Source organism: Hyperolius riggenbachi, chromosome 8 (genome assembly GCF_040937935.1).
Source record: "Hyperolius riggenbachi isolate aHypRig1 chromosome 8, aHypRig1.pri, whole genome shotgun sequence".
In the NCBI taxonomy this organism is placed as follows: domain Eukaryota; kingdom Metazoa; phylum Chordata; class Amphibia; order Anura; family Hyperoliidae; genus Hyperolius; species Hyperolius riggenbachi.
In genome coordinates, this window is record NC_090653.1 from 233,375,635 (window position 1) to 233,402,008 (window position 26,374).

Consider the following 26,374-nt stretch of genomic DNA (forward strand, 5'->3'; position numbering starts at 1 on the left):
GAGAAGGTTATGGAGGTTGCCATCTGTAATAAAACTAGACAGCCTGGATATGCGTACAAAGGTATTACATAGACTCAGTGCTCCCATGACTGCATAGGAAGTGGGGGGCGGGGCTGGTGACGCACAGGGGCTTGTCAGAGGGGGTGGCCCTGGAGGTTTTAAAACAGAACTGCAAGTGGAGGTAAGTAACTCACCTGTTCTGTCATACCTCTATCCTCCTCCCCAGTCTATGTGTCCAGTGTCAATGTTTCCCTGAACTGTGTCACTGCTTCTGGTGCCTGCTGCCATGTGACATCAACTTGTCCATGCCGGTGAATAACAATGATGTGGTGACAGCAGGGAGACCTCAGGAGGCTGAAGTGCATGATCAGGCATGAGGAAGTACTGCAGGTAGATAGGTTCATGCCCTCCTGCTGTTGTGTACTCTGTATTTAGGGAAGGCAATAGCATGGGTACCTGAAGGTGGCTACATACCATACAATTTATTTATTTATTTTGATTTGAGAATTCTAATCGTTATTTTTGGTTTAATGAAAATTCAGATTCTTCCAAGCAATGCACCACACATGTATATATTCGATTTTGAAGACTCCAAGAGAAAGAAAGATCAAGTAATTCATAATAAACATTGTGTTGAGGATAAAAAAATCTATAAAAAAATATTCAAATGGAGGCCATACAGTGCAATTAGCTCATAACAGTTATAAATTACTCACTGTTCACATACATGTGTAGACATACAGTGGGATGCGAAAGTTTGAGTAACCTTGTTAATCATCAGGATTTTCCTGTATAAATTGTTGGTTGTTACAATAAAAAATGTCAGTTAAATATATCATATAGGAGACACACACTGTGATATTTGGGAAGTGAAATGAAGTTTATTGGATTTACAAAAAGTGTGCAATAATTGTTTAAACAAAATTAGGCCGGTGCATAAATTTGGGCACCACAAAAAAGAAATGAAATCAATATTTAGTAGATCCTCGTTTTGCAGAAATTACAGCCTCTAAACGCTTCCTGTAGGTTCCAATGAGAGTCTGGATTCTGGTAGAAGGTATTTTGGACCATTCCTCTTTACAAAACATCTCCAGTTCATTCAGGTTTGATGGCTTCCGAGCATGGACAGCTCTCTTTAACTCACACCACAGATTTTCAATTATATTCAGGTCTGAGGACTGAGATGGCCATTCCAGACATTGTACTTGTTCCTCTGCATGAATACCTTAGTGGATTTTGAGCAGTGTTTACGGTCGTTGTCTTGTTGAAAGATCGAGCCCCGGCGTAGCTTCAGCTTTGCCACTGATTCCTGGACATTGGTCTCCAGAATCTGCTGATACTGAGTAGAATCCATGTGTCCCTCAACTTTGACAAGATTCCCAATCCCTGCACTGGCCATACAGCCCTACAGCATGAGGGAACCACCATTATATTTTACTGTTCTTTTTCCTCCATGCATAACGCCCCTTGTTATGCACAAATAACTCAATTTTAGTTTCATCAGTCCACAGCACCTTATTCCAAAATGAAGCTGGCTTGTCCAAATATGCTTTAACATACCTCAAGCGGCTCTGTTTGTGCTGTGGGTGGAGAAAAGGCTTCCTCTGCATTACTCTCACATACAGCATTTCCTTGTGTAAAGTGTGCCGAATGGTTGAACGATGCACAGTGACTCCATCTGCAGCAAGATGATGTTGTAGGTCTTTGGTGCTGGTCTGTGGGTGGACTCTGACTGTTCTCACCTTTCATCGCTTCTGTCTATCCGAGATTTTTCTTGGTCTGCCACTTCAAGCCTTAACTTGAACTGAGCCTGTGGTCTTCCATTTCCTCAATATTCCTAACTGTGGAAACAGACATCTGAAATCTCTTAGACAGCTTTCTGTATCCTTCCCCTAAACCATGATGGTAAACAATCTTTCTCTTCAGGTCATTTGAGAGTTGTTTTGATCCCCTCATGTTGCTACTTTTCAGAGAAAATTAAAAGAGGAGCTCCAATCTTATAATTGGATTCACCTGTGTATGTAGGTTAGGGGTTACTGAGCTTACCAAACCAATTTGAGTTCTAATAATTAATTCTAAAGGTTTTGGAATGACAACGGTGCCCACATTTATGCACCTGCCTAATTGTGTTTAAACAATTATTGCGCACTTTCTGTAAATCCAATAAACTTAATTTCCCTTCTCAAATATTACTTTGTGTGTCTCCTATATGATATATTTAACTGACATTTTTTATTTTAACAACCAACGATTTATACAGGAAAATCATGACAATGAACAAGGTTGCCCAAATTTTCGCATCCCACTGTAACTAAAGGTACATACCCACTAAAGATTTTTTGTGAATGATTTTGCGTGACAAACTTTTTTTACGATATTGCAATGTTGAATGAAAATGTGTTAAACGATGTTTAACAACAGTGATCATTTGTTTTTGAATGACTGTCATGTCTGATTAAGTCATTGAGGATCGATCCGATCCTCTTTGGCTTGCCCGGGTTTTGCTGCGAACGTGTAAATACAAATGACGACTGCAGATTCAGCTAGATGGAGCAGGGAAATGATGATTTGTTGGCGGTGATCCCTGATCCATCTGGCCATGCCGGTGGGTATGTCCTGCGTGGGGCCGTAAATAGGGGCCCAGCAGTTCAAGAGACGCAGAGAGGAGATCCTGACAGCTCAGTCTCTTGCTGCAGCTGCACTGGTCTGTGTCTCTCTTCTGTGTAGTGTATGCTGTGCACGCTCCCTTCTGGCTACCTCCACCTGCTGCATAGAGGTGCTCTGTGCACAGCACAGGCTCAGTCCTGGTCGCTTCCTCCTCCTCCTATGTCTGTCAGCCTGAGGATCTGCCTACTCATGGAACATGCAGTGTGCCCCATAGTGTGTGGATATCCTTTATAGACTTGTTTTGAGAAACAGTATGTTTGTATCTAACCCCTCAATTTTTCATTGCTGTCTGCAAAGCCAATTAATGTTGGCTACTGACTTCCTCTAAATCTTATATTAACGTATAAGCCTAATTTTTCAACACAAAAAAAATGTGCTGAAAAGTTACCCCCTGGCTTATATCCAAGTCAGTGGAGCATAACGGACAGTAGAGCAGGTATTATTACTGGCAGAGGTGCATAATGAACATGCACTAGTGATCCTGCTCTTCTGTTGTGTCCATGCCCCCCATCCCCTGCAACATGGTGATGAGCAGAGTGTGCTGCTCAAGACTACCTGTGTCCCCCGGCATGTGGAGCAGAGTGTGCAGGCAACATGTCAGCGGTGCAATGATCGGGGATTCTTCCTGTGTGGCAATCGCTATATCTATGACACCATCTAGTGGCATCTTGAGACACAGCTGTATCATCCTTGGGCACATCTGGCTATGGGGAGGGGAGCTGACTTGTATTAGCAGAATATCTGGCTACTGTGGATGGGGCTATGTTCGATAGGGGGCTTATATGCAAGTCAATCACCTTTTCCTGGTTTCTGAGGGAAAAGTGGGTACCTCGGCTTATACGCGAGTTTACACGGTATAAGTTTAGGGGGTAGTGGCAGGCAACAGCTGCCTTGCCTTGGGTGCCAAAATGGCCAGAAATGGCCCCCGGTGCCACATAAATGAAAAATAATAATATAATTGACTTTACAATGGTTTTGCTTTGTGCAGAAAAATTGTACAACTATACTAACAAAAGTAAAATGTCTACTTTTTGTGTGTATCTGTTGCCAGGTCTCCCAACTTCCCTAAACGAGCTTCACTTGGACCACAACAAGATTCAGGCCGTTGAAATGGGAGATTTTAGTCAATTACCAAATTTATACAGGTAAGAAATGAGCATGGTTGGCAGAATATGACCGGTGCAATAATATACAAGTGACCAGGTTTTGTTTTTAGTTTTCATTGAAAAATTCCCTGCATGCACGCCTCTATGTGAAGGAAAATATCTTCTGGGTACTACTTCATTTGCCAGCCCTGTGCTGGATGCTTTAGCTAGTTGGCTCTCAAAAAGCCCAACTGTGGACAGCCCTGCTTGTGTCTACTGTCGTCTTATGCTCGAGTGCAGGGGCACAACTAGAGGGGAGCAGTCCCTGTGACTGCAGGGGGGGGGGGGGGCAGAGGTGTTAGGAGGACCCCTACTACTAACCCACCCTTCCTCTGATACTCCAGATCAGGTGTTTTTGTGGCTACACATGTTATGGCTGTGAAGATCCTAATGGCCACACTTGTATGTTTATGACCCATTTAAAGAAAACCAGAGATGAATAAAAAGCCTGTTTTTTACTAACCCGGGGCTTCCTCCAGCCCCATAAGCACAGATGCGTCCCTCGCCGTCCTCACGTGTGCCTCCCGCGGTCTGGCAGGAATTGTCCATTCAGCCTCAATCAAACACTAGTAGACGGCTCAGTCGGGCTCAGTCTGATTGAGTGACGTCAGCCGGGGCCTTCTGTGCTTGCGCAGAAGGTCTGCGCATGCACAGACGGCCCCCTGCTGACGTCACACAGCAGCTTACCGGAACAGGACGGCAAGGGACGCATCCGTGCTTATGGGCTGGAGGAAGCCCCGGGTAAGTAAAAAACATGCTTTTTATTCATCTCTGAGTCACTTTAAGATCTATCAAAGTTTTGGAACTGAGATTTTCCAGCATTTCCAATCAATCATTTCAACCAATTTCATCCAGAAATTGAGCCAAAGATCGATTGGTTGGCCATGTTGCAGCACCATTTCTCCTCAGATTTAATAAAATTATTGGATGGGAAGGTAAATGGTCCTGAAAAATCGAGCATTGTATGGGCAGCTTATCGATGAGAACCGTTTGATGTCCTCAGTTAAACACTCCAGTAAATGTGTCAGCACTGTATCTATACAGTATGTACAATATAATAACTTCATTACCAGAAACTTTCTGTCCTCAGACCATCACAAGCAGTCTGCAGGGAAATGATGTCACCAAGAAATCAGCATCTAAATGGACTGGCCCTTATTACTCTTCCCTCTCGTTTCCAAGGAAGTCCGCATTGACATTAATTTGTGCAGATTGTTTTAAACAGGAAAAGAAATCCTCTTAATGTGCAGAGTGGTAAATATATTACTCCTAAAGCAATATACAAAGGAGGAATAACCGAATAATTACATTCTGGTTTCCCACCCGCAGTCTCTGCTCTCAATTAAGTGACTGTGCTCTGAGAATAAATTCCATATCTGGATCACAATGTTATCTCTTGTGTCCTTAAAGACCTCCAGTTACAGAACTATACAGTAGCTCCCTCACTAGGCTACCGGCTTTCTCTACACTGTATTTGTCATCACTTTCCTATTATTGGAATTAAAACTAGATTGCTATATCTTGCCACTGTGGTTGCCCACTGTATAGAGACATTTCTGGGTATAACAAGCAGCGCATTGTTAGCAAGAGTGCCACAATGTCTCCCGCATGCATTCAAAAATGGCGCCGGGAAATTGGGGCGCATGGCAAACTCCAAAAATGGGTCACCCTTCTCCTACGAAAGTATCAGTGGCATTAATTACCATTCCCCCTCCAGGCTACCGTGGACTCAGGGGAAAGGCATAATTCGGCTGCCAGCTGTTGCTGGCGGCCAAGTTATGCTGTTTTATAGTAAAAGTATCCTGCTATTGCTGGCGGCCAAATTACGCTGTTTTTATAGTAAAAGTATCCTGCTATTGTTGGCGGCCAAATTACGCTGTTCTTAATAGTAAAAGTATGGTGCTATTGCTGGCGGCCAAATTACGCTGTTTTTATAGTAAAAGTATCCTGATATTGCTGGCGGCCAAATTACGCTGTTCACAATAGTAAAAGTATCCTGCTATTGCTGGCGGCCAAATTATGATGTTTTTATAGTAAAAGTATCCTGCTATTGCTGGCGGCCAAATTACGCTGTTTTTATAGTAAAAGTATCCTGCTATTGCTGGCGGCCAAATTACGCTGTTTTTATAGTAAAAGTATCCTGCTATTGCTGGCGGCCAAATTACGCTGTTTTTATAGTAAAAGTATCCTGCTATTGCTGGCGGCCAAATTACGCTGTTTTTATAGTAAAAGTATCCTGCTATTGCTGGCGGCCAAATTACGCTGTTTTTATAGTAAAAGTATCCTGCTATTGCTGGCGGCCAAATTACGCTGTTCATAATAGTAAAAGTATCCTGCTATTGCTGGCGGCCAAATTATGCTGTTTTTATAGTAAAAGTATCCTGCTATTGCTGGCGGCCAAATTACGCTGTTTTTAAAGTAAAAGTATCCTGCTATTGCTGGCGGCCAAATTACGCTGTTTTTATAGTAAAAGTATCCTGCTATTGCTGGCGGCCAAATTACGCTGTTTTATAGTAATTTGGGCTCCGTCTTTTGACAGAGCCCACATTCCTGTCTGAGCGTTCCTAGCTTCTTAGATTAGTGATATCCACGATAACCGGCACCATCAATAAATATATGCTCTTTTATTTTTGCAGAAAATGCATTACAGCAATCCAAGCAACGTTTCAGGGCAGCCGCCCCTTTATCAAGCTATGCTGTCAATGTACAAACATACAATGAATTCACTTCTCAATTTATACGCCAGTATAGGCAGCCTAGAGCCAATTACACAACACTATTAGGTCATCTGACCCGTCTCTAAGGTCCCACCTCATGCGGACCTGATAGAGAACTTCAGGGCTAAGGCTGCTATTGGAGGATTCAAACCTCCAACCCACCCCCGCCCCATACCTCTCCAACGGCTGCGAGCACCGGCTCCTCCCCTGGTGCTGGGTCCTCTCTGCAGCCACTCCCAGCAGGCCGCCACAACGGTGGACCTGATGGGGAACTTTGGCCGCATGACGCACAGGAGCGGGGCTAAGCCCCGCCCCTTGCGTCTCCCCAGCAACCACAGACGCCGGCGGCAGGATACGCCGCAAGCGCTGTGAGATGTAAACAAAGGAGGTGTCAGCAGTCGCAGCCAATGGAAGGAGACCTCTCCACGCAACACTACGCATGGCAGCCGTATAGCATAAATCACAGAGTACACACATAAGTACATGGACGACCTCTAGAAGGAGATCAACCAGGTAGAGGTTCAAGGTAGCATCCATAATTCATTTCTATTCATTCATAATGTGAAACTGTCGTGGCATTGAGAGACTGATGTCCAACTACAACACAACCACCAAATAGCATGACACATGGGCACCCAATCAAAACGATAGATATACATAAATCACGCTATGTCATATTAAAGCTACAAATCACAGTAGCCCCAAAAAAGGGGAATTAAGAAACCTCTTAAAAGCTGGACAGAATGGAACTTGTGGGCCGAGTAAATAAAACAATCAAATAAATGGCAACAGATCTAACTCTCTATTTAGGCCCCGCGGTTCCATTGTGTCCAGCTTTTTAATCCAAAAAGCCTCTCTGTACAGTAATTTTTTTAATCTGTCTCCTCCTCTCCTAAGAGGCCCAACTTGTTCAATAATCATAAATCTTAATTGACTCACATGATGTCTAGCCTGCTGAAAATGATAAGCAACCGCCTGGTCTGCCCTCAACTATGGCCTGTCCTTTTCACCTACCAACTTCCCAGATCCATTGGAGATAGATATTGAACTGCAACGGTTCTTTAGAGCCATAAAATTGAAATATTTCTTTTCAATTCCGAGACCCTATGAGAATACGCGGGCTCAAACTACTGAAACAGATGTCCTTAGCCTACGGGATACAGCGTTACGGACTAAAAGTAAATTCCAACCAGGTTCATGTCAGATACTCGATATATATATCAAAAAAGTACAGGAGGAAGTGGACCTTCTGATGAAGAAATCTAACCATGTGGGTTTACAAGTCCGCTCTAATATTAACAAAGCAGAGAGAATGGCTATTAAGGAGTTGATGAATAACGTGGCTATTACAATCAAGCCCGCTGACAAAGGCGGGGCCATAGTTGTTATGGATACTAATCAATATCGAAAGGAAGTGTTACGACAATTGGCTGATGTGACAACGTATAAATTGATACCATGTGATCCCATAAAGGACATTCAGGAGAAAGTTGGTGAAGTTGTATCTACAGCCAGGTCCCAGGGCATTATTGATGAGAAGCTGGCAGAATTTTTAATACAGCCCTTTCCTGTAACTCCAGTAATATATATCTGTCCGAAGATACACAAAAGCTTGGACAATCCCCCGGGTAGACCAATAGTCGCTGGAATGGACTCTGTTTTGGCCCCACTAGCTAAATATTTAGATCAAGTACTTCGACCATATGTGGCTTCTTTGAAGTCATATCTCAAGGACACACAGATGTTTTTGAATATTCTTAGAAATATGCCCCCACTAGAAGATAGATGGTTATTAGTTACTATGGACGTTGAAAGCTTATACACGTCCATACCCCATGAGGGGGGTTTGGAAGCAGTGCAATATATGCTAGAAACGGCATCTGATTTATCTGTACAACAGATACGGTTCATCTGCACTTTACTTGAGATAGTGCTTAAATGTAATTATTTTAGGTTTGAAGAACAGTTTTATATGCAGATGAGGGGCACAGCTATGGGGTCGAATGTGGCCCCGTCCTACGCAAACATCTACATGGGAGTGTATGAAGATATGTTTGTTTATTCTAACCAATTGTTTCAAAAGCATGCAGTACAATGGTTTCGTTATATTGATGATGTTTTTTGCGTGTGGGCGGGGCCGCATTCGACCCTACTTGAGTTTGTGGAACAACTGATGCAGAGGTGTCCTGAAATTAGACTCACGACCCATAGTTCTACAGAACAGATTAGTTACTTGGATACACTTGTTATGTGCAGGGATCGGAAACTGGTCACGGATCTCTATATCAAGCCCACGGATGTGAACTCCCTGTTGCATTTTGGGAGTTTCCATCCGTGGGCTACTAGGAGATCCGTCCCAGTGGGACAATTTCAGAGAGTCCATAGAATAGTGGATGATGATGGGGTAAAGACACAGAGGATATTCAGAGAGGATACCCTAAAGACATAGTTCAAGGGGCGAGATCTAGGGTTATGGAAGGTGGTGCTAGAGTTGGTGTCCAACGGAGAGATGTCAAGGAGAGAATACCATTTGTAACAAGATATAACACAAGAAGTGATGATATAGCTAAAATTATTAAAAAACACTGGTATTTACTTTCTGACAGCTTTCCTGATATTTTACAATTTAAAAACCCTCCACTTATCTCTTATAAAAGGGCCCCCAATTTACGTGACCAGTTGGTAAGAGCAGACTCCAGCCCGCAGGATCAGTCAAAATCCAGTCGCAGAGGGACATATCCATGCATGAATTGCGTACACTGCAATTCAGTCATTAGGGGGGATCAAATTCAACACCCCCATAAAGGTACTAAATTTAAAATACGGGATTGTTTCACGTGTGATTCTAGTTATGTTGTGTATGCATTCAAGTGTCCGTGCGGTTTACTGTACATAGGACAGACCACTCAGAAGATTAAAAAACGTTTGTCATCCCATAAACATGCGATTAGGGAATCTTTGACTGACCAGGCGGTTGCTTATCATTTTCAGCAGGCTAGACATCATGTGAGTCAATTAAGATTTATGATTATTGAACAAGTTGGGCCTCTTAGGAGAGGAGGAGACAGATTAAAAAAATTACTGTACAGAGAGGCTTTTTGGATTAAAAAGCTGGACACAATGGAACCGCGGGGCCTAAATAGAGAGTTAGATCTGTTGCCATTTATTTGATTGTTTTATTTACTCGGCCCACAAGTTCCATTCTGTCCAGCTTTTAAGAGGTTTCTTAATTCCCCTTTTTTGGGGCTACTGTGATTTGTAGCTTTAATATGACATAGCGTGATTTATGTATATCTATCGTTTTGATTGGGTGCCCATGTGTCATGCTATTTGGTGGTTGTGTTGTAGTTGGACATCAGTCTCTCAATGCCACGACAGTTTCACATTATGAATGAATAGAAATGAATTATGGATGCTACCTTGAACCTCTACCTGGTTGATCTCCTTCTAGAGGTCGTCCATGTACTTATGTGTGTACTCTGTGATTTATGCTATACGGCTGCCATGCGTAGTGTTGCGTGGAGAGGTCTCCTTCCATTGGCTGCGACTGCTGACACCTCCTTTGTTTACATCTCACAGCGCTTGCGGCGTATCCTGCCGCCGGCGTCTGTGGTTGCTGGGGAGACGCAAGGGGCAGGGCTTAGCCCCGCTCCTGTGCGTCATGCGGCCAAAGTTCCCCATCAGGTCCGCCGTTGTGGCGGCCTGCTGGGAGTGGCTGCAGAGAGGACCCAGCACCAGGGGAGGAGCCGGTGCTCGCAGCCGTTGGAGAGGTATGGGGCGGGGGTGGGTTGGAGGTTTGAATCCTCCAATAGCAGCCTTAGCCCTGAAGTTCTCTATCAGGTCCGCATGAGGTGGGACCTTAGAGACGGGTCAGATGACCTAATAGTGTTGTGTAATTGGCTCTAGGCTGCCTATACTGGCGTATAAATTGAGAAGTGAATTCATTGTATGTTTGTACATTGACAGCATAGCTTGATAAAGGGGCGGCTGCCCTGAAACGTTGCTTGGATTGCTGTAATGCATTTTCTGCAAAAATAAAAGAGCATATATTTATTGATGGTGCCGGTTATCGTGGATATCACTGTTGAATGACCTGGAGTGCAGCTGGGTTTACCGTGGCACATCACCTTTCTTCGCATTGAGGAGTGCTCCACAATTTACGAATACTAGCTTCTTAGATTAGTAACCGGAAGGTACCAAACTAAAATTAAAACCTCAGTGCATATTTGATACAAAAGAGTGGGGGGGCAAAATCAATAAAATGAACTGTTAAAATGAAAAGGTATCGGAAGCATGGGCGGCACCAGGGGGGTGCAAGGGGATGCTCAAGCACCCCCTAGAATTGTCCAAGCACCCCCAAAGCACCCCCTGGCGTGAACTGACTTCAGGCGTCTAAGAAACAAACGATTAAAAGCTTCCGGGTGCGTTGAACCGCACCAAAATGCAGCTTCAGATGTGAAAGGTAAAATAAAAGTCTATGGACTTTCATTTTACCTTAGTTAACGCAATCTATTGCCTTTGCGTCAAAATGCCGAAAACCAGCTGAGATGTGGAAGAGCCCTTAAAGCTAAGTGCACACATTCAATTATCAGGAATCAATAACCCAAGTGACACTTTGGGACCCGATGCTGTACAGGTGTGTCACTAGTCTGCAGGCTAGCAACATGGTCTGCTACTATGGAAGGACTGAAGAGTTGAAAAGTGGTGCAGAACAGAAAGCGAGGAGTAAGGGGGAGAACAGTAGTGCTGGGCAACATTTGGCTGACGTAACCCGTCAGGCAGGATCTCTCGTTGACGCACCTGGGAGGGTCACACACTAGATTCTCAATAGTTGGCAGTATTTAGAGTTTATCTTAGCCGAGTTTAACCTAGTGCACAAACATTAAAGGTGGCCATACATCAGGCGACTTGGCAGCCGATCGACCAACCCGATACGATTATTATTATCGAATTGGATAAAAATCAGTGCCACCAAGTGCATGCCCGATCGACAATGCAACCAATTTAGGGCTGAAATTGGTTGCATGAATCAGTCGGACCTGCTGCAAGATGTAGAAGATCTGTATCAAAACAGGAGCATCGCTTTAACACTGGCAGTGATTGTGACAATATTGAGTAATACTAAAACAAATGGGGTGTTTTCTGATAGTTAGCTTTTCACCACATGTGATTAATTGTGTTAGGACCGCAATCAATTAGAAGATGGAAGGTTGGGCTTCCTGTGGAGTAAATCTTACAGTAGTATGCAGCTGCAACGAATCATGCAGAATGAAAGCATTGGGATATCATGGATGACTACGTACAAGCAAGTGTCGTTGTGCTCCTCCTCCAGAGACCTTCAATAGGCGTAAATTCACTTTAAATCATAATTTCTTGTTTAAAACGACCCTGAGCTCAGGCTCAAAATGGAATTTGGACTTACCTGGGGCTTCCTCCAGCCCCCCATAGCCCACGAAGTTCCCCCCCCCACGTCTTCCTGGCTCATCCCCTGGTCCCCGCTGGCGGCTCCATTAATCGGTGACTTCAGCCTGCCGCACACGCAATGCGTCATCATGCCGTCTGGTGTGAAAGTCCTGCGCATGCGCGGTTCAGTCTTAGAGAATCGGCCAGCGTGATGACGTGCATCATGCACGGCAGGGGCGCGGACAGGCGACTTCAGGCCGAAGTCACAGATTAACGGAGCCGCCAGCCAGTAGAGGAGTCAGGAGGATGCGGGGGACCTTCGCGGGCTACGAGGGGCTGGAGGAAGCCCCAGGGAAGTCCAAATTCCGTTTTGGCCTGAGCTCAGTGTCCCTTTAAATTTGTGTTAATTGTAATTTCTTGTAAAACAAGAAAATTGCCCGAAATAAGGGGTGACACAAAATTGTTATTTCGTGTTTTACATGAAAATTCATCCCGAATATTCTCGGAATTATGAAAATTTTAGTAAACACGAAAATTTAATCACAAAATCAATCGTAATTACAAAAAAATTGTGTATGGCCTTAATTATGCAAAATTTTGCATCATTTTTTGTCATTGCGATTTTTCCATTATGATTTCCAATCGTAACTACAAAAACTACGCAAAATTTGGCGAACTCATAATTAGCACATTACAATCATCATTATTTTCCTTTCATTTGAAAGATGTTTTGCTTGGCGTTATGTGGTCTATTTAAAGTTGTTATTTTTGTTCTATAAATAATGTTGACGGTGCTAATGTTTCTGCTGCTTGTGTTTTGCTAGGCTAGGACTGGGATACAACAACATCAGAATGGTGGAGAATGGAACTCTTGCTAACATGCCTGTTCTGAGGGAACTTCACCTGGATAATAACAAGCTGGCCAAAGTGCCCCCAGGCCTGCCTGACCTGAAATTTCTCCAGGTGAGAACGTGAGCCACACATATGGAATAGTAGAAAGGAAATGGTTTTACCCACTGAGTGCATTCCCTGTATTACCTGGAGTCACGTGTCCCAGAAGAACAAGCACAAAAATGGAGGACATCACAGAGAATTGCACCTATTGTATTACTGCAGTGAGAGGATTATGGGCTGAAAGATCAGATACCCAGAAGTTTTTGAAAGTCAATTCAGTCAGATACAATAAGCGTTTTGGGGTTCTTTGACCACCCCCCTTTTGACTAAGGTCTCAAATGAAAAAGTTACACTGTTAAAAATAAGAACCTATTCCCTGGTGGGATGATGAGGGGGAAGGGGGTAGACCCTTAGGCCCTTAGACACAGGGACGGATCTAGGGGGGGGGGGGGGGGCAAGCAGGTCTCTTGCCCCAGGCGCAGTTTGTTGAATTCCTAAAAAGGCGGCAAAATTTGGATGGGAAATGGCAGTTTAGGCGCCAAAACCTGACCTTGCCCCAGGCGCAACTTGGGGCAACTTGGTCTAGATCCGTCCCTGCTTAGACACTGAGGGAAACCAAACACTTAACACTGATCACAAGGTGCTCTCTGATGAATAAAATAATTTGAAGAATAAGACTCAGTAGGGTGATTTAGATCCCAGGTAATACATGTTTAATACACAGGTGAAAGTCCAAGAATGATGAAAGACTTAAATAGCACAAGATGTTAAGTTAAGCCAGTTAAGCCAGCTTTCTAAAGCTGCTTGGTACAAACCTGCAATTTTACCACCACAAGGTAGTATGAAGGTCAACAGATTTTGAATACTATGAAGAGATTGTGTAGGCAGACACTAATACTACATGGAGGTGGTAAAATTGGTCAGTGATTAGCCAATCAAAATTGAAGGTGTATAAAAGGCTTAAGCCCCATCTACACGATACGATTCTTTGTACGATTCAATTACGATTCTATTTACGATCCGATTAAATCAGACATGTCCGATCGGGATTCGATTCGATTCAATTCAATTTGCCATTGCAAAACAATGGCAAATCGAATTGAGTCGAATCGAATCCCGATCACCACCGATGGTTGAAAATCGAATCCCTGGAAGCACTCGCATCCGAGAGTGCTTCTAAAGGCAGACGGCTCTGCGTTTGCAATTTTTTGTGAGAGAACCAAACCAGTAAGGCTCTATAGGATCGCACAAAATCAAATTTCACATTTGTGGTCCATTCGTATCGGTAGGTTGTTCGTAAGTACGTAAGTAGGGTGTTTTTCAGTCAAGGACTTCCTGAACCTCCACCAATCATATGTTCTTCACCTTTTCCATGCTAAAAATTCAGAGACAAACATAATCCATTCTTTGGAGTCAATCAGATTGAAATGGCCATTTAACTGAAAACGCAATCACCTCACAAATGCATACACAAAAAAATGACACTTGCACCAAAAAATTGGCAAAAATGCAGTCACATCCCACTGCATTTGTTATTGCACTTGGCAATTTTCGGTATAGAAGAGTCCTTACTGTTTTTGTTCCCACAGCCTGTCTAATTCAAAACAGTGCTTATGTGCAGTGGCATTATGAAACTCTACAGGGTTCCCCAATAGTGTGAGAGAGAATAGAAAGGGGCACAGGCTTCTTTAAGATGGGGGGGACATGTGAAAAGCAGGGATTTGTGCTCGTGAGGTAAATCTGACACTTTGAAATGAAGCTGAACTTTCCCTCTAAGTTTGTGCCAACGCTACTTATTGATTTCCCATGAAGAGACAGATTGGAGACAACAGCTATTACAGCTCCAGTCTTAACACCATGCCTGGCAATTAGCAAAGGTCAGACCTGTGAGCAGAGTGCTGTTTGCATCACTGGGGACTCTGGGGTGAAAAGAACGAGATTAACCTGCTGCTGTAGTAACAGCTCTGCAAATCACAGCTGATAAAAGGCTGAAATGTCTCCTTGCAGAGAAAACCGAAACCGGCCGCGATTTAAAGATAATCTCTAAACAAGCTAGGTTAAAAAAACACAAAAGTTGCTGTCTTTGATGCATTATTTATGGCATCCACAAGATGGCAGGTCTATTTATGGCATCCACAAGATAGCAGGTCTTTCCCCATAAGATCTTTCTGTAAGTCCAGCCAGTCGGTGCATGCGCAGTAAGCCCCGACTGTCTGAACTTACGGTAGCCCTTACAGGGGATACAGAAGGAGGCGTACAGCGGTGAGGGACGGATCAGGCTGATCAGGCTGAAGGGGGCTGGAGGAAGGCCCAGGTAAGTATACATTTCTTCTATCCTCGAACCTCAATTAAAGTAAAAAAAAAAACAAAAAACAACCAGATACTTACCTAAGGAAAGGGAAAGCTCTTGATCCTTTAGAGCCTACCCACTCTCTCACGGTCCCAGCGCGTGCTTCCCCGGTAGCAGTATTTGACCTATTGGTCAAATACTGCTCTCTGCTGCAGAAGGAGGCTTTGGAAGTTTTCGGGAGCCTGAGTGCTCCCAAGACAAGAAGCTCCGTACCACGCATGCGGGATCACGCTCTATATCACGCAGTACAGAGCTGCCCATCTTCTGGAGCACTCGGGTTCCCGAAGTCTTCTGAAGCCTCCCGCAGCGGGTGCTTCAAACCAGCACTTAAACGAAGGGACCGGGAGAGAAAATGCTCTATAGGAACAAGAGCCTTCCCTCTCCTTAAAGAGACTCTGAAGCTTCTTTAAAAATCAGTTTTTAGCTCTTCTTTATGTTAAGGATCTATGCCCGACCTAAAACACCGCTTCCCCGTGGCTGAACAGGGTTTTATCACCTTCAAATCCACAGGGCAAAAACGGGGGAGCATTTCCTGGAGGAGGCAGAGCTTTCTGCAGTAGCTCTGCCTCTCCTCGCATCAATCCACGCTGATCACCGGCTCTCCCGGCCCCTCTAAGTCTTCTTTCACTGAGAGGGGCGGGTGAGAGGTGGAGATCCGCAGTGGATTGACTTGAATCGAGGCAGAGCTACAGCGGTAAGCTCTGCCTCCCTGTACAGAAAAATACACGACCAAGAAAGTCGTGGATTTTTGCCCAATGATTTCAGGGTGATAAAACCCTCGTTCAGCCACGGAATAGCGGCTAAGAACTAAAAACTGATTTTTAAAGAGGCTTCAGAGTCTCTTTAAGTAATTATCTGTGTTGTTTTTTTTTCTTCGGGGGGAGCGGGGGTTAAGGTTCCCATTAGTTTAAAGTGTACATACTCAAAATTACTGTCACTTACATGGGTAGGGACTTGATGGCATAGCCACGGTTACAGTTTGTGGTGTAGTGCTGTACAGATGCGTTGTTAGCCTACAGGCTAGCAACACGGAGCGACACACAATGGAGCTGCTTTAAGCAGAAGTATTAAAGAGGAGAACAATGTGCTCAGCGGAGAAGACTAGGATCTCCAAGCAATGCATTGAAGCATCTGGACACACGCTAGATTCTTGCTAGACATGGCCCTGACCTTGGCCATGAACCTTAAAGCCTGGTACACATATCCAATTTGGATTGGACAATCAATGGCCAATTTTACCACCTCCATGTAGTATGATAGCTTACCAACACAATCTGTTCATTTAAAATCTGTTGGCCTGCATACTACATGGAAGTGGTAAAATTGGCCAATCACAATTGGATGTGTGTAGTAGGCTTTAGAGTTTGTCACTTATTAATCTTAGCACAGATCTGTTAGCAATTAATAAAGATGATTGCAGCATTTTTTACTACTGGATTGACTGTGGTCAGGGCCGGTGCGCCGACGGTGTAGGATTTGTTGGAGCATCGGCACTACTGTCGAGGCAAAGGGGCAAACTTGCAAAGTTTTGTCATTCTATCAACTCACTGCTCGTCCGGGCTCCCTGTCTTCATAACCTGCTGTCTGTCTCTTCTCCATGACCCATCGCATGTCATTACACAATAACATGCGTGGGGTTACTGACAAAAGGCCCGTGTGAGGATGAAGATGAGAGGGCATGGATTGGAGCAGCATGTTGGGTCAGGTGAGTTGCTATTCTGACAAAAACAATGTAGGAGCACACAGGAGCATAGTAATGGGAGGAACAGCAACTGGCTTAGGGGCCCCGGGGCCAGGGGATGAATAAGCTGGGAGGCAGAGGCCTCCCCGGTTGAATTTGTCCAGAGGCTTCGGTGAGGTTTCGACCAGTCCTGACAATGGTATGGAGAGCTTACTCACAGCCCAGCTGAGGAGGCAACATGGTAGATACCCAAACAAATGGAGGAGTGGAATCGCTGCAACCACCAATGCATAACCCAAAGGAGCAGGGATCAAGGGTCTCGAACATTCAGGCAAAGAAAGATATCCCTCTGCACCATGGGTGGGTAAAAAACTTCCTTCAATTTTATTAGCACATCAGTAGAACAAAAAGGCTGACGCGTATCGGAGCTCAAGGCTCCTTAATCATAGCCCTATGATTAAGGAGCCTTGATCTCCGATACGCGTCAGCCTTTTTGTTCTACTGATGTGCTAATAAAATTGAAGGAAGTTTTTTACCCACCCATGGTGCAGAGGGATATCTTTCTTTGCCTGAATGGTAGATACCCATCTTGTTCTTAAAAAAGTTAAATTTTATAATCAATTATAAATAAATTATAAAATTTTAAATGGCATTGATAAGCTCATATCGAGGGTATTCCTTGACTTACCAAATGTTTTCATATATTTTTTTTCTGCCTTTCTCAGACTGTGTACTTACATTCCAACAACATCACCCAAGTGGGCATCAACGACTTCTGCCCAACAGGATTCGGAGTGAAACGCGCTTACTACAATGGGATCAGCCTCTTCAACAACCCGGTGCCCTACTGGGAGGTTCAGCCCGCCACTTTCCGCTGCGTCACCGACCGCCTGGCCATCCAGTTCGGCAATTACAGGAAGTAAACCTGCCGAGAGTCGGCAATGGAAAAGCTAAAAAGACATTGAAAGGGAATGAAATATAGAGAACTGTTCAATCAGACTAAAAATAGTAAAAGAAAAAAAAAACAAAACAAAAAAAGCAAATATGTAAATCAATAAAAATCAGTCCAATGATGCTCCGTGAGCGGGTGTGTCAAAAAGTTATCAAACCCCCCAAATGCCTTAGGAATAATTTTTGCCTTCTCCCCTGCCTATCCTGTGTATAAATAATCATAAAGGGATGCAGATAGGCATTAGCTATACTAAACACGTATAGCCACAGTTCTGTAACCCTGTCATTGATAAGCGTGTTATTAGTTAGACTATTGCTATAGTTGAAAGAGCTTTCCCAGCATGCCTCATGGCTGGCTGACCATCAGCTGGCATCAACCCAGACAGAAGAAAGGAAAGAGATGGCATTACCAACAGCCAATCATCTTCCAGCTTTCATTTTTTCTAGAGCAAGTTGCAATATTGAATCTATTGGGTGAAACAGATAATGGCTCTTTTTTCTTTTGTGTTATTAGGTGTGGGCTACCATTATTTTTTAACAAAAAAGAGGTTTACTATTTTTGATACAAAAGATGTGCTGCTATCCCCCGTGACCAAACTTCAACCTTCCATTGGTGACTAGCAAGTTGTCTTTAGCCCAAGTCCTCAGCTGTACAAACTCTGTGGCCACTAAGTATTTATACTTTAGCTAAATGAAAGTAGATTTTATCTGTACGTAAGCTGCCTTATGTAAAAGCTAATGGAATATACATTAGCATAGCAGCTGCACATGCTCTGTTATCTCGTAGCGTCCAACATATTTTGAGTCACGCTAAAAAGACTGACCAACAGTCTTGGTGATTTCTTCAACGTTTAACAGATGCACCTGCACTGTGGTCACTGAGAGTACACTAAAGTAGCTTTCATTTCTAAGTCATTTACTTTAAAAATACTTAAAGGACCACTATTGCAAAAAAAATGTAAAATACATATAGACACATACTTATAAGAAGTACATTCGTCTCTGATTACAATGAACTATAAATAACTTTTCTCCTAGGTTGCTGTGTCCCACAGTAGGCTATACAAATCGGACAGATTTGACAGGTTTTGGACGGCTCAGTCTCGTAATGGGCGATTCTCAGTGTCTCCTTTATTCTTTACAAAAGCAATCCAAGAGAACATATCTGTACAAAACAGTATTGAACTGAGAAACTGCCATTTTGTAAGTGCTTTTGAAAATAACCGCCTAGATTCCCCCCTTAGGAGATAGAACCCCCCCCCCTTTAGGAGATGAACTAGTCCAAACCTGTCATATTTGTCAGATATTTAATACCTACTGTAAGTGACAGGAACATAGAAGAAAAGTAATTTATTGTACATTTTAATCTGTGAGAAATGTACTTCCAATACGTATATGTACACATGTACACAGTGGCTGGATAGTGTACTGGTTAAGGGCACCGCCTTTGACATGGGAGACAAGGGTTCAGATCCTGGCTAGGGTCAGTACCTATTCAGTAGGGAGTGCAAGACGCAAGACTTCCTAACACTGCAGGGTAGGCTCTTGAGCGTGTCCCAGTGGCTGCAACACTTGAGCGCTTTGAGTCCAACAGGAGAAAAGTGGCATACAAATGTTCGGATTATTATTTTAAGTGTTACAATTTTTCACAATAGGGGTCCTATAAGACTTACAGCAAGATAGCCATGGTCCAGTAATAAAATCAAAAGCTGAAAGTTATTTAAGCACAGGATAGTACAGCATAGACCCCAGGATTCGGCACCGGTGGGCATTGCTTGGTGCTGGATACATGTGCTTGCTGGTTGCTTGAGCAACTGGCCAAAACAGCATTCATTTGCCTCCAGCGGCAGGCAGAATATTCACCCAGCCTCTACAGATCCTCCAGCATCCTACATCACCTCACAGGCTCCTAGTGGCATTCTGTGCATGGAAGCCAGAGTGTCAGCTGACCCGCATCGGGTCATGTGACACACCAACTTGCGTGCCTGGACGCCAGAAGCCGATAGGAGCCCGCTAGGTGATGCAGGATGTTGCAGGAGGATCGGTGGAGGCTTGGTGAGTATTTTGTGCTAGCGCAAACAAACAAACACAGAACACTTATATCGCGCTTTTCTCCTGGCGGACTCAAAGCGCCAGAGCAGCAGCCACTAGGACGCAGTCTATAGGCAGTAGCAGCATTAGGGAGACTTGCCAAAGGTCTCCTACTGAATAGGTGCTGGCTTACTGAACAGGCAGAGCCGAGATTCGAACCCAGGTCTCCCGTGTCAGAGGCAGAGCCCTTAACCATTACTCCATTCAGCAAACCCCCCAGAACACCCCAAACCAGAGGTCCCCGTTATCTACCAGGCTTTCCGGTTAGTTGAGGCCAGGCCCGGATTTAGCTCACAGCGGGCCTATAGGCACAGATGTCCTGGCACCTTAGACTTTGCACTCTATGAACCTACAAACCCCCACCAAACTGCTCCCCAAGTGCGCTGGCTACCCCAGCTGTCACTTCTCCCTTACTTCCCGTTCCCTTGCCCGTCATAGGTGCCCCTTAGTATTAGGTAGCCAGCAGTACCCTCAATATTAAGTAGTTAGAGGTCCCCCAAGTATTAGGGAGCTAGAGGAACCTCGGTATTAAGTAGCTAGAGGTGCCCCTGACTGAAGGGAGATCTGGTCAGTGGAATGCAGAGACCCGGGTAAGTAACCTCTCATTTACACTCCACTTGGGACTCTGCAAGGAGAAGGAGGGAGGTTCTAGGAGAGGGGAGTGAGCCGCCTTTCCATTATCAAGCGCCTGTAGCCACGTACCTACATTGCCTTATTGTAAGTCCGGCCCTGGTTGAGGCTTCCGGTTGACTGAATCCCGGATAACAGGGACTCTGCTGTAGCTGCATATGCTCTGTGGCCAGTAAGCATTGTGTATGTTCTTTTTCAGAGTTACTAGTTGTCATTTGTAACCAGCAGCCTGCGTAAATAGCACAGTCTACCAGCTGCATATGCATAAGCTTTGTGGCCCCTGAACATTCTGTCTGTTCTTTTCCACATCAATGTGAGGTTTCGTTGGTGGCCAGCAGTCCCTGGAGTACACAAGGCCTCATGGCAGTCTCCTACTTAGGCATGATCAAAAGGGAAAGTTTCACAACAAGTCAGCAGCCGCACATGCTCTGTGGTCATGGAGCATCCTGGACCTTTTTTTTATTGAATGATGCAAGATTGATTTTGTAACCAGCACACACACTTCCTTTGTAACAAGCGGGACCAGCGTGGGTGTCAGTCAATTACAATCACGACACTTAAGAATACAATGAAACCACCCACAGACACCTCTTGCTTTAACTTAGCATTCTATCAAATATTCTATTGTTTTTCTATGTCAGGAACACTCCGTATGCTTTGCAGAGCAAGGCAGCGCAGACCCTCCCAGTAACGAAATGGTTAAGCGCCATTTCCTGTTAGATAGGCTCCATGTTTAACCCCTGGCTGGCTATAGCCTTAAAGGGATTGAGAGGGCTGCGATAATAGGCACAGCACTTTACTTATCATGCAGGACCATGCATACGTCTCTATCAACAGCTTGCAAAAAACCCCATAAAATTATAAAAGTAGTGAGCATCTCTTAGCGTGCCTTTGTACATTGCTTCCATGTTGAATCGTTGGTGTAACACTGCCACCTAGTGGGAATCAGATGGCATTGCTACGAAGCAGGGTGCTCGCAAAACAGGAACCAAGGGATGAAATGTAAAATGCTTTTTTTTGGAAGACAAATAAATATTTACCTGTTTTTGTAACCACCAGCTATCAAAAATGTCTTTGTCTTTGCATAAAATAACACAGTGTTGATACATAAATAAATGTCCTTTTTTGTAGATATACCAAAGCAATAAAACAGTGGTGGATATATTTGTACAAAGTTTGGGTGTCATTCTACCATTTTACCATTTTCGTGAACATACGTGTTTCGCTTCATCAGGAGTTTAACCACTTTGCATCCAAACCTTGTTTCCCACTCAAGGACCAGAGCAGTTTTTACATTTTAGCTATGTGCATATTTAATCAGCAATACCTTTATTCCCACTTTTGACACCTAAATTAAATATATATTGGGTTTTTTTTAAAGACAAATTAGACAAACTAGACTTTTATTGTATGGCATTTTTTCCCTTTAACAATATTGTTTTCTATGCATTTTAATGGGAAAAAGAAAAAAATAGAAAAAACACATTATTTCTCAGTTTTAGCAATTACAGTTTAAAAATAACAAGGGCTACTGTAGATAAAAAAAACACATTTTGTTTGCCTTTTTCTACCGTTTATCACAAAACTTAGATTTGTGATACATTGTAATGTAATTGCACGGCCTTAAAATGTTAACAATTAGTAAAAGCAGGTCTCTGGTGGTGAAAACTACAAATATGGTCCTGGCTGCAGCAGTTCTAAAAAAAGGTCAGATAGTGCCTAGCTTGTAGTGTGGTCTGGTCTCAAGGTGTTTACAATGTCTTAGCATCCGTTGTAATGTGCCTTTTAACACCTGGAACCACTTGCTCTGAACTAGCCCATAAACTAGTGGTATCTCTTTAGAAGTGTTAGCGTCATCTTCTGTCTGGACACAAGCCCTGATTTTTGCTGGACTTTGTGGTTTGACAATCCCCCTAAATCTATAATATACAGTACTTCCACGCATGTATCTTCTATACTGAATACACCCTTCCTGCCTATCTGCTTATGCCATAGCCTGGTGTTTGCATCAGTGTGAAGCCAATCAACTGTCACATGATGTGGAGGTAGGACGGACAGACTTGGAGGTTGAGTCCACAAAGGTAACTACTGGGAAATAAGTCCTTCTTTCCTTTTATAAAGGCCCCCCTCTCCTCCACAGCAGTTATTGTTGTGGCCACACTGTTTATTGGTAGGGTAAGTACTGTTATGAGGGCGTATCATGGTGGCCGCACTTGGTATATGGCATTGGGCAGATGGACCTCCAAGCTGTAAGGTAGGAAAAGTTGGGAGGGCAATCACAGTTTTTCAAGGAAGGGGAGTTTGGTTTGTGGTTAAGCCCTTCTCTGGAGTCTCATCTTCCTAGTCATACTCACAGGAGCTTCGCTATAACCCCATTAGTGAGAGCAACAAGCACTGCTGATGTGGTAAACACTGGATACCTGAAGGATTTGTTGCAACTGTGTTACACCACCCACAACCTCAGGATCAAAAGGATCTAATAACTTGACCACCCCCAGAGTCCAACTAAAAACCTTGGGAGACAAAGCATTCAGTCATGTTGCCCCTACCCTTTAGAATGCCTTGCCACACACAATCAAGACAGCTCCAACCCTTGAGGCATTTAAATCAGTGGCGTAGCTAAGAAGCCGTGGGCCCCCCAAGCATGCTATAGATAACAATTGATAGAACACACCAAAACTAATCAAGGACAACCACAGTGTCAGAGGTGCAAGAAGGGGATGGGAAACTGTGTGTTAATGATCACTACTATTCAACTCAACTGTAGAAGTGAATATTATCAGCACAGGACCAATAAAGAGCTAATACTGTGTTTGAGGGGTGGGTCCCTCTAGCCCAAGGGCCCTGATGGGGTTGGTACCACTGCACCCCCTATTGCTATGCCACTGATTTAAATCAAAATTCAAAAGCCACCCACTTAGACATTTAGTCAGGCATTTATGATCACATACCTTTTTCTCCTGTAACAGCACTATATACTGATCCGAGACAAGCTTATGAACTTTTGGCTCCTACGGGCAGGGCCGGATTTGTGCTCTCCAGCGCCCAAGGCCCTCTTTCATCAACCGCCCTCCTGAGTCTAAATGAAGCCTGCACATGTGCTAGTAATGTAGCAGGGTGTGGTAATTATATTTCCCCCCCTACATCCCCAAAACACACTAAGTTAATTAGTTCCCAGAAACAATTGGTCTTAGACAATGATCTGGCAGGATTAGATTGTGAGCTCCTCTGAGGACAGTCAGTGACATGACTATATACTCTGTAATGTGCTGCAAAACATGTCCGTTTTATATAAATTTATAACAATAATACGGTAGGACATTAGACTAGGACTATGGCAGAGATTAGATTGTGAGCTCCTTAGAGGACAGTCAGTGACATGACTATGTACTCTGTAATGTGCTGCAAAACATGTCCGTTTTATATAAATTTATAACAATAATACGGTAGGACATTAGACTAGGACTATGGCAGAGATTAGATTGTGAGCTCCTTAGAGGACAGTCAGTGACATGACTATGTACTCTGTAAAGTGCTGCAGGAGATGTCAGTGCTACATAAATACATACTAATAATATGGTAGGACATTAGACTATGACTATGGTAGGATTAGATTGTGAGCTCCTCTGAGGACAGCCAGTGACACGACTATGTGCTCTGTAAAGTGCTGCAGAAGATGTACCTGCAATATAAATACATAATAATAATAATAATATGGTAAGACATTAGACTAGGACTATGGTAGGGATTAGAGTGTGAGCTCCTTTGAGGACAGTCAGTGACATGACTATGTACTCTGTAAAGTGCTGTAGAAGATGCCAGTGTTATATAAATACATAATAATAATATGGTAGGACATTAGACTATGACTATGGTAGGGATTAGAGTGTGAGCTCCTTTGAGGACAGTCAGTGCCATGACTATGTACTCTGTAAAGTGCTGTAGAAGATGCCAGTGTTATATAAATACATAGTAGTGCAAAATGCTACTAGCTACCTTGTAGTGTCCCAACTTAAACTGAAGTTGAAATGGGTAGTGGAGAAGACATTCCTCCAGCCCCCTCCATGCCGATTGCTCCCTCACTGTCCTCCTCTGCCTCCTGGAACATCCGGAATTGGCCCCGCAAAATCCTTCGGTCTGGGGCATACTGCACATACACACATACACGGCCTGGCCGCAAACACGTCCATGTGGCTGGGAGTGTTCTGTGCCCGCGTGTGGCTGGACTGCGCCTGCGTTGACTGGTGCACTTTATTGGGGCCAGTTCTGGACAATCCAGGAGGCAGAGGAGGACGATGGAGCAATCAGCGTGCAACGGGCTGGAGGAAGCACCAGGTATGTATATTGTTTTTTTTCTCCTGTTTCTCAGGTACACTTTGCTCTTTGTATGGAAAGGAAGTAATAATAAATCCAGAAAAGGTGGGTAGAGAAAGCAAGAGAGGAAAAGTGGGCAGAGAAAGAGAGGGTAGTCAGACAGAAAGAGAGGGTGGACAGAATAAGTATAGAAAATGAGAGCAAACAGACAGCATGTGTACTGTACACATGTAACAGTGAATACAGAGTGTTAAATGAATTTGCACACATGACATTACCCACGTTGCACCTGTATATTGAGGTGCCTGTGATTGCCCTCACTCCACCCTGTGAGTAATCCTTTATTCATTATCCAAGGCATATGCACCAAGTGACTATGTTCCACATTTATGTTATCATTTATCATCTAACTCTAAAACAAGGAACTTTACTTAAAATAAATCTATGATCCAACTCTGTGTAGGAATGAAAGGAGTTTGCACAGATCCCCTTGGATCTCAGCAGGACTCCAGAAGTACAAGCTATCTGAACAAGTCTATTGTCTCTAATGTCAACATACAAATACTCACCAAAGGACCTTCTCTCTGCCTGCCCTCCCAAGGAACAATTACAAATTAACACCTCACTAGCTCTCCTCTTAAAATCTTTTGGGATACTCAGGAAATGCAGAAGGGGGCGGAGAGGTAGTGCATCCAAAAATAAACACCAGGGAAGCAACACCAGGCAAAAGATAACAAGTTTGACAGTGAAGTCTAAAAAACATCCCCAGCAAAGCTCAATCACAGCCACACTCTGCAATGCCAGATCGATAAATAATAAGACTGCAACTATACATGACCTAATAGAGCTCTCTGATTTGACCTTTTTGACAGAGACCTGGCTTGGGAAGCATGCAGGCCCAACTCTTGAAGCAACCTTGCCGACCAATTATTCAGTCTTGCACTGTGAGAGATAAGTCCGCAAGGGTGGTGGGGGGGGGGTTGCCATATGCTTCAGATCCTCTTTGAACATAAGGCCCCTGCCCATAGGCCCCACTGAAACCTTTGAATGTCTTGCAGCTCAACTGTCAGCAGAAGTAAACATCAACATATTGCTCATATACCGCCCCCCAAAAAATGGTCCAGCCTTTCTTAAGGAAATATCTGAACTCTTATCCTGCGTAACAGTGGAACACCCTAGATGGATCATCCTGGGAGACTTCAATGCATGGGTGGATGATCACGACTCCCACCTAGGAAGTGAGCTACTTCTTATAATGAGTGAACTGGGTCTCTCTCAGGCTGTCAACCTCCCCACCCACACGAAAGGGCACACCCTGGATCTTATATTTCATTCCGGACTTTTAATATCACACATGGATATAAACCCAGTGGTATGGTCAGACCACCACACCATCCACTTCTCTCTGACAGCACCAGTGATAAAACACAGAGGGAAAGAACTCATAAAATACCGTTCACTGAAAGATGTCTCACCCCAGCACGTTCAGAATATCCTCAACTTCGACGCATTAGCCAATCATTGCGCAGAC

The 26,374-nt window shown here is 43.9% G+C and overlaps 1 protein-coding gene across 1 annotated transcript in view; it reads left to right on the forward strand.

The window, feature by feature from the left end:
- BGN (biglycan) overlaps positions 1-21,703 on the forward strand; it is a 208,927-nt gene extending 187,224 nt beyond the window's left edge. The window contains exons 6-8 of the mRNA XM_068248334.1: positions 3,719-3,812; positions 12,757-12,895; positions 17,583-21,703. Of these exons, the coding sequence (XP_068104435.1) occupies positions 3,719-3,812; positions 12,757-12,895; positions 17,583-17,780 (431 nt within the window). The 3' untranslated portion in view covers positions 17,781-21,703. The remainder of the gene's footprint in view (positions 1-3,718; positions 3,813-12,756; positions 12,896-17,582) is intronic.
- The last annotated feature ends 4,671 nt before the right edge of the window (positions 21,704-26,374 follow it).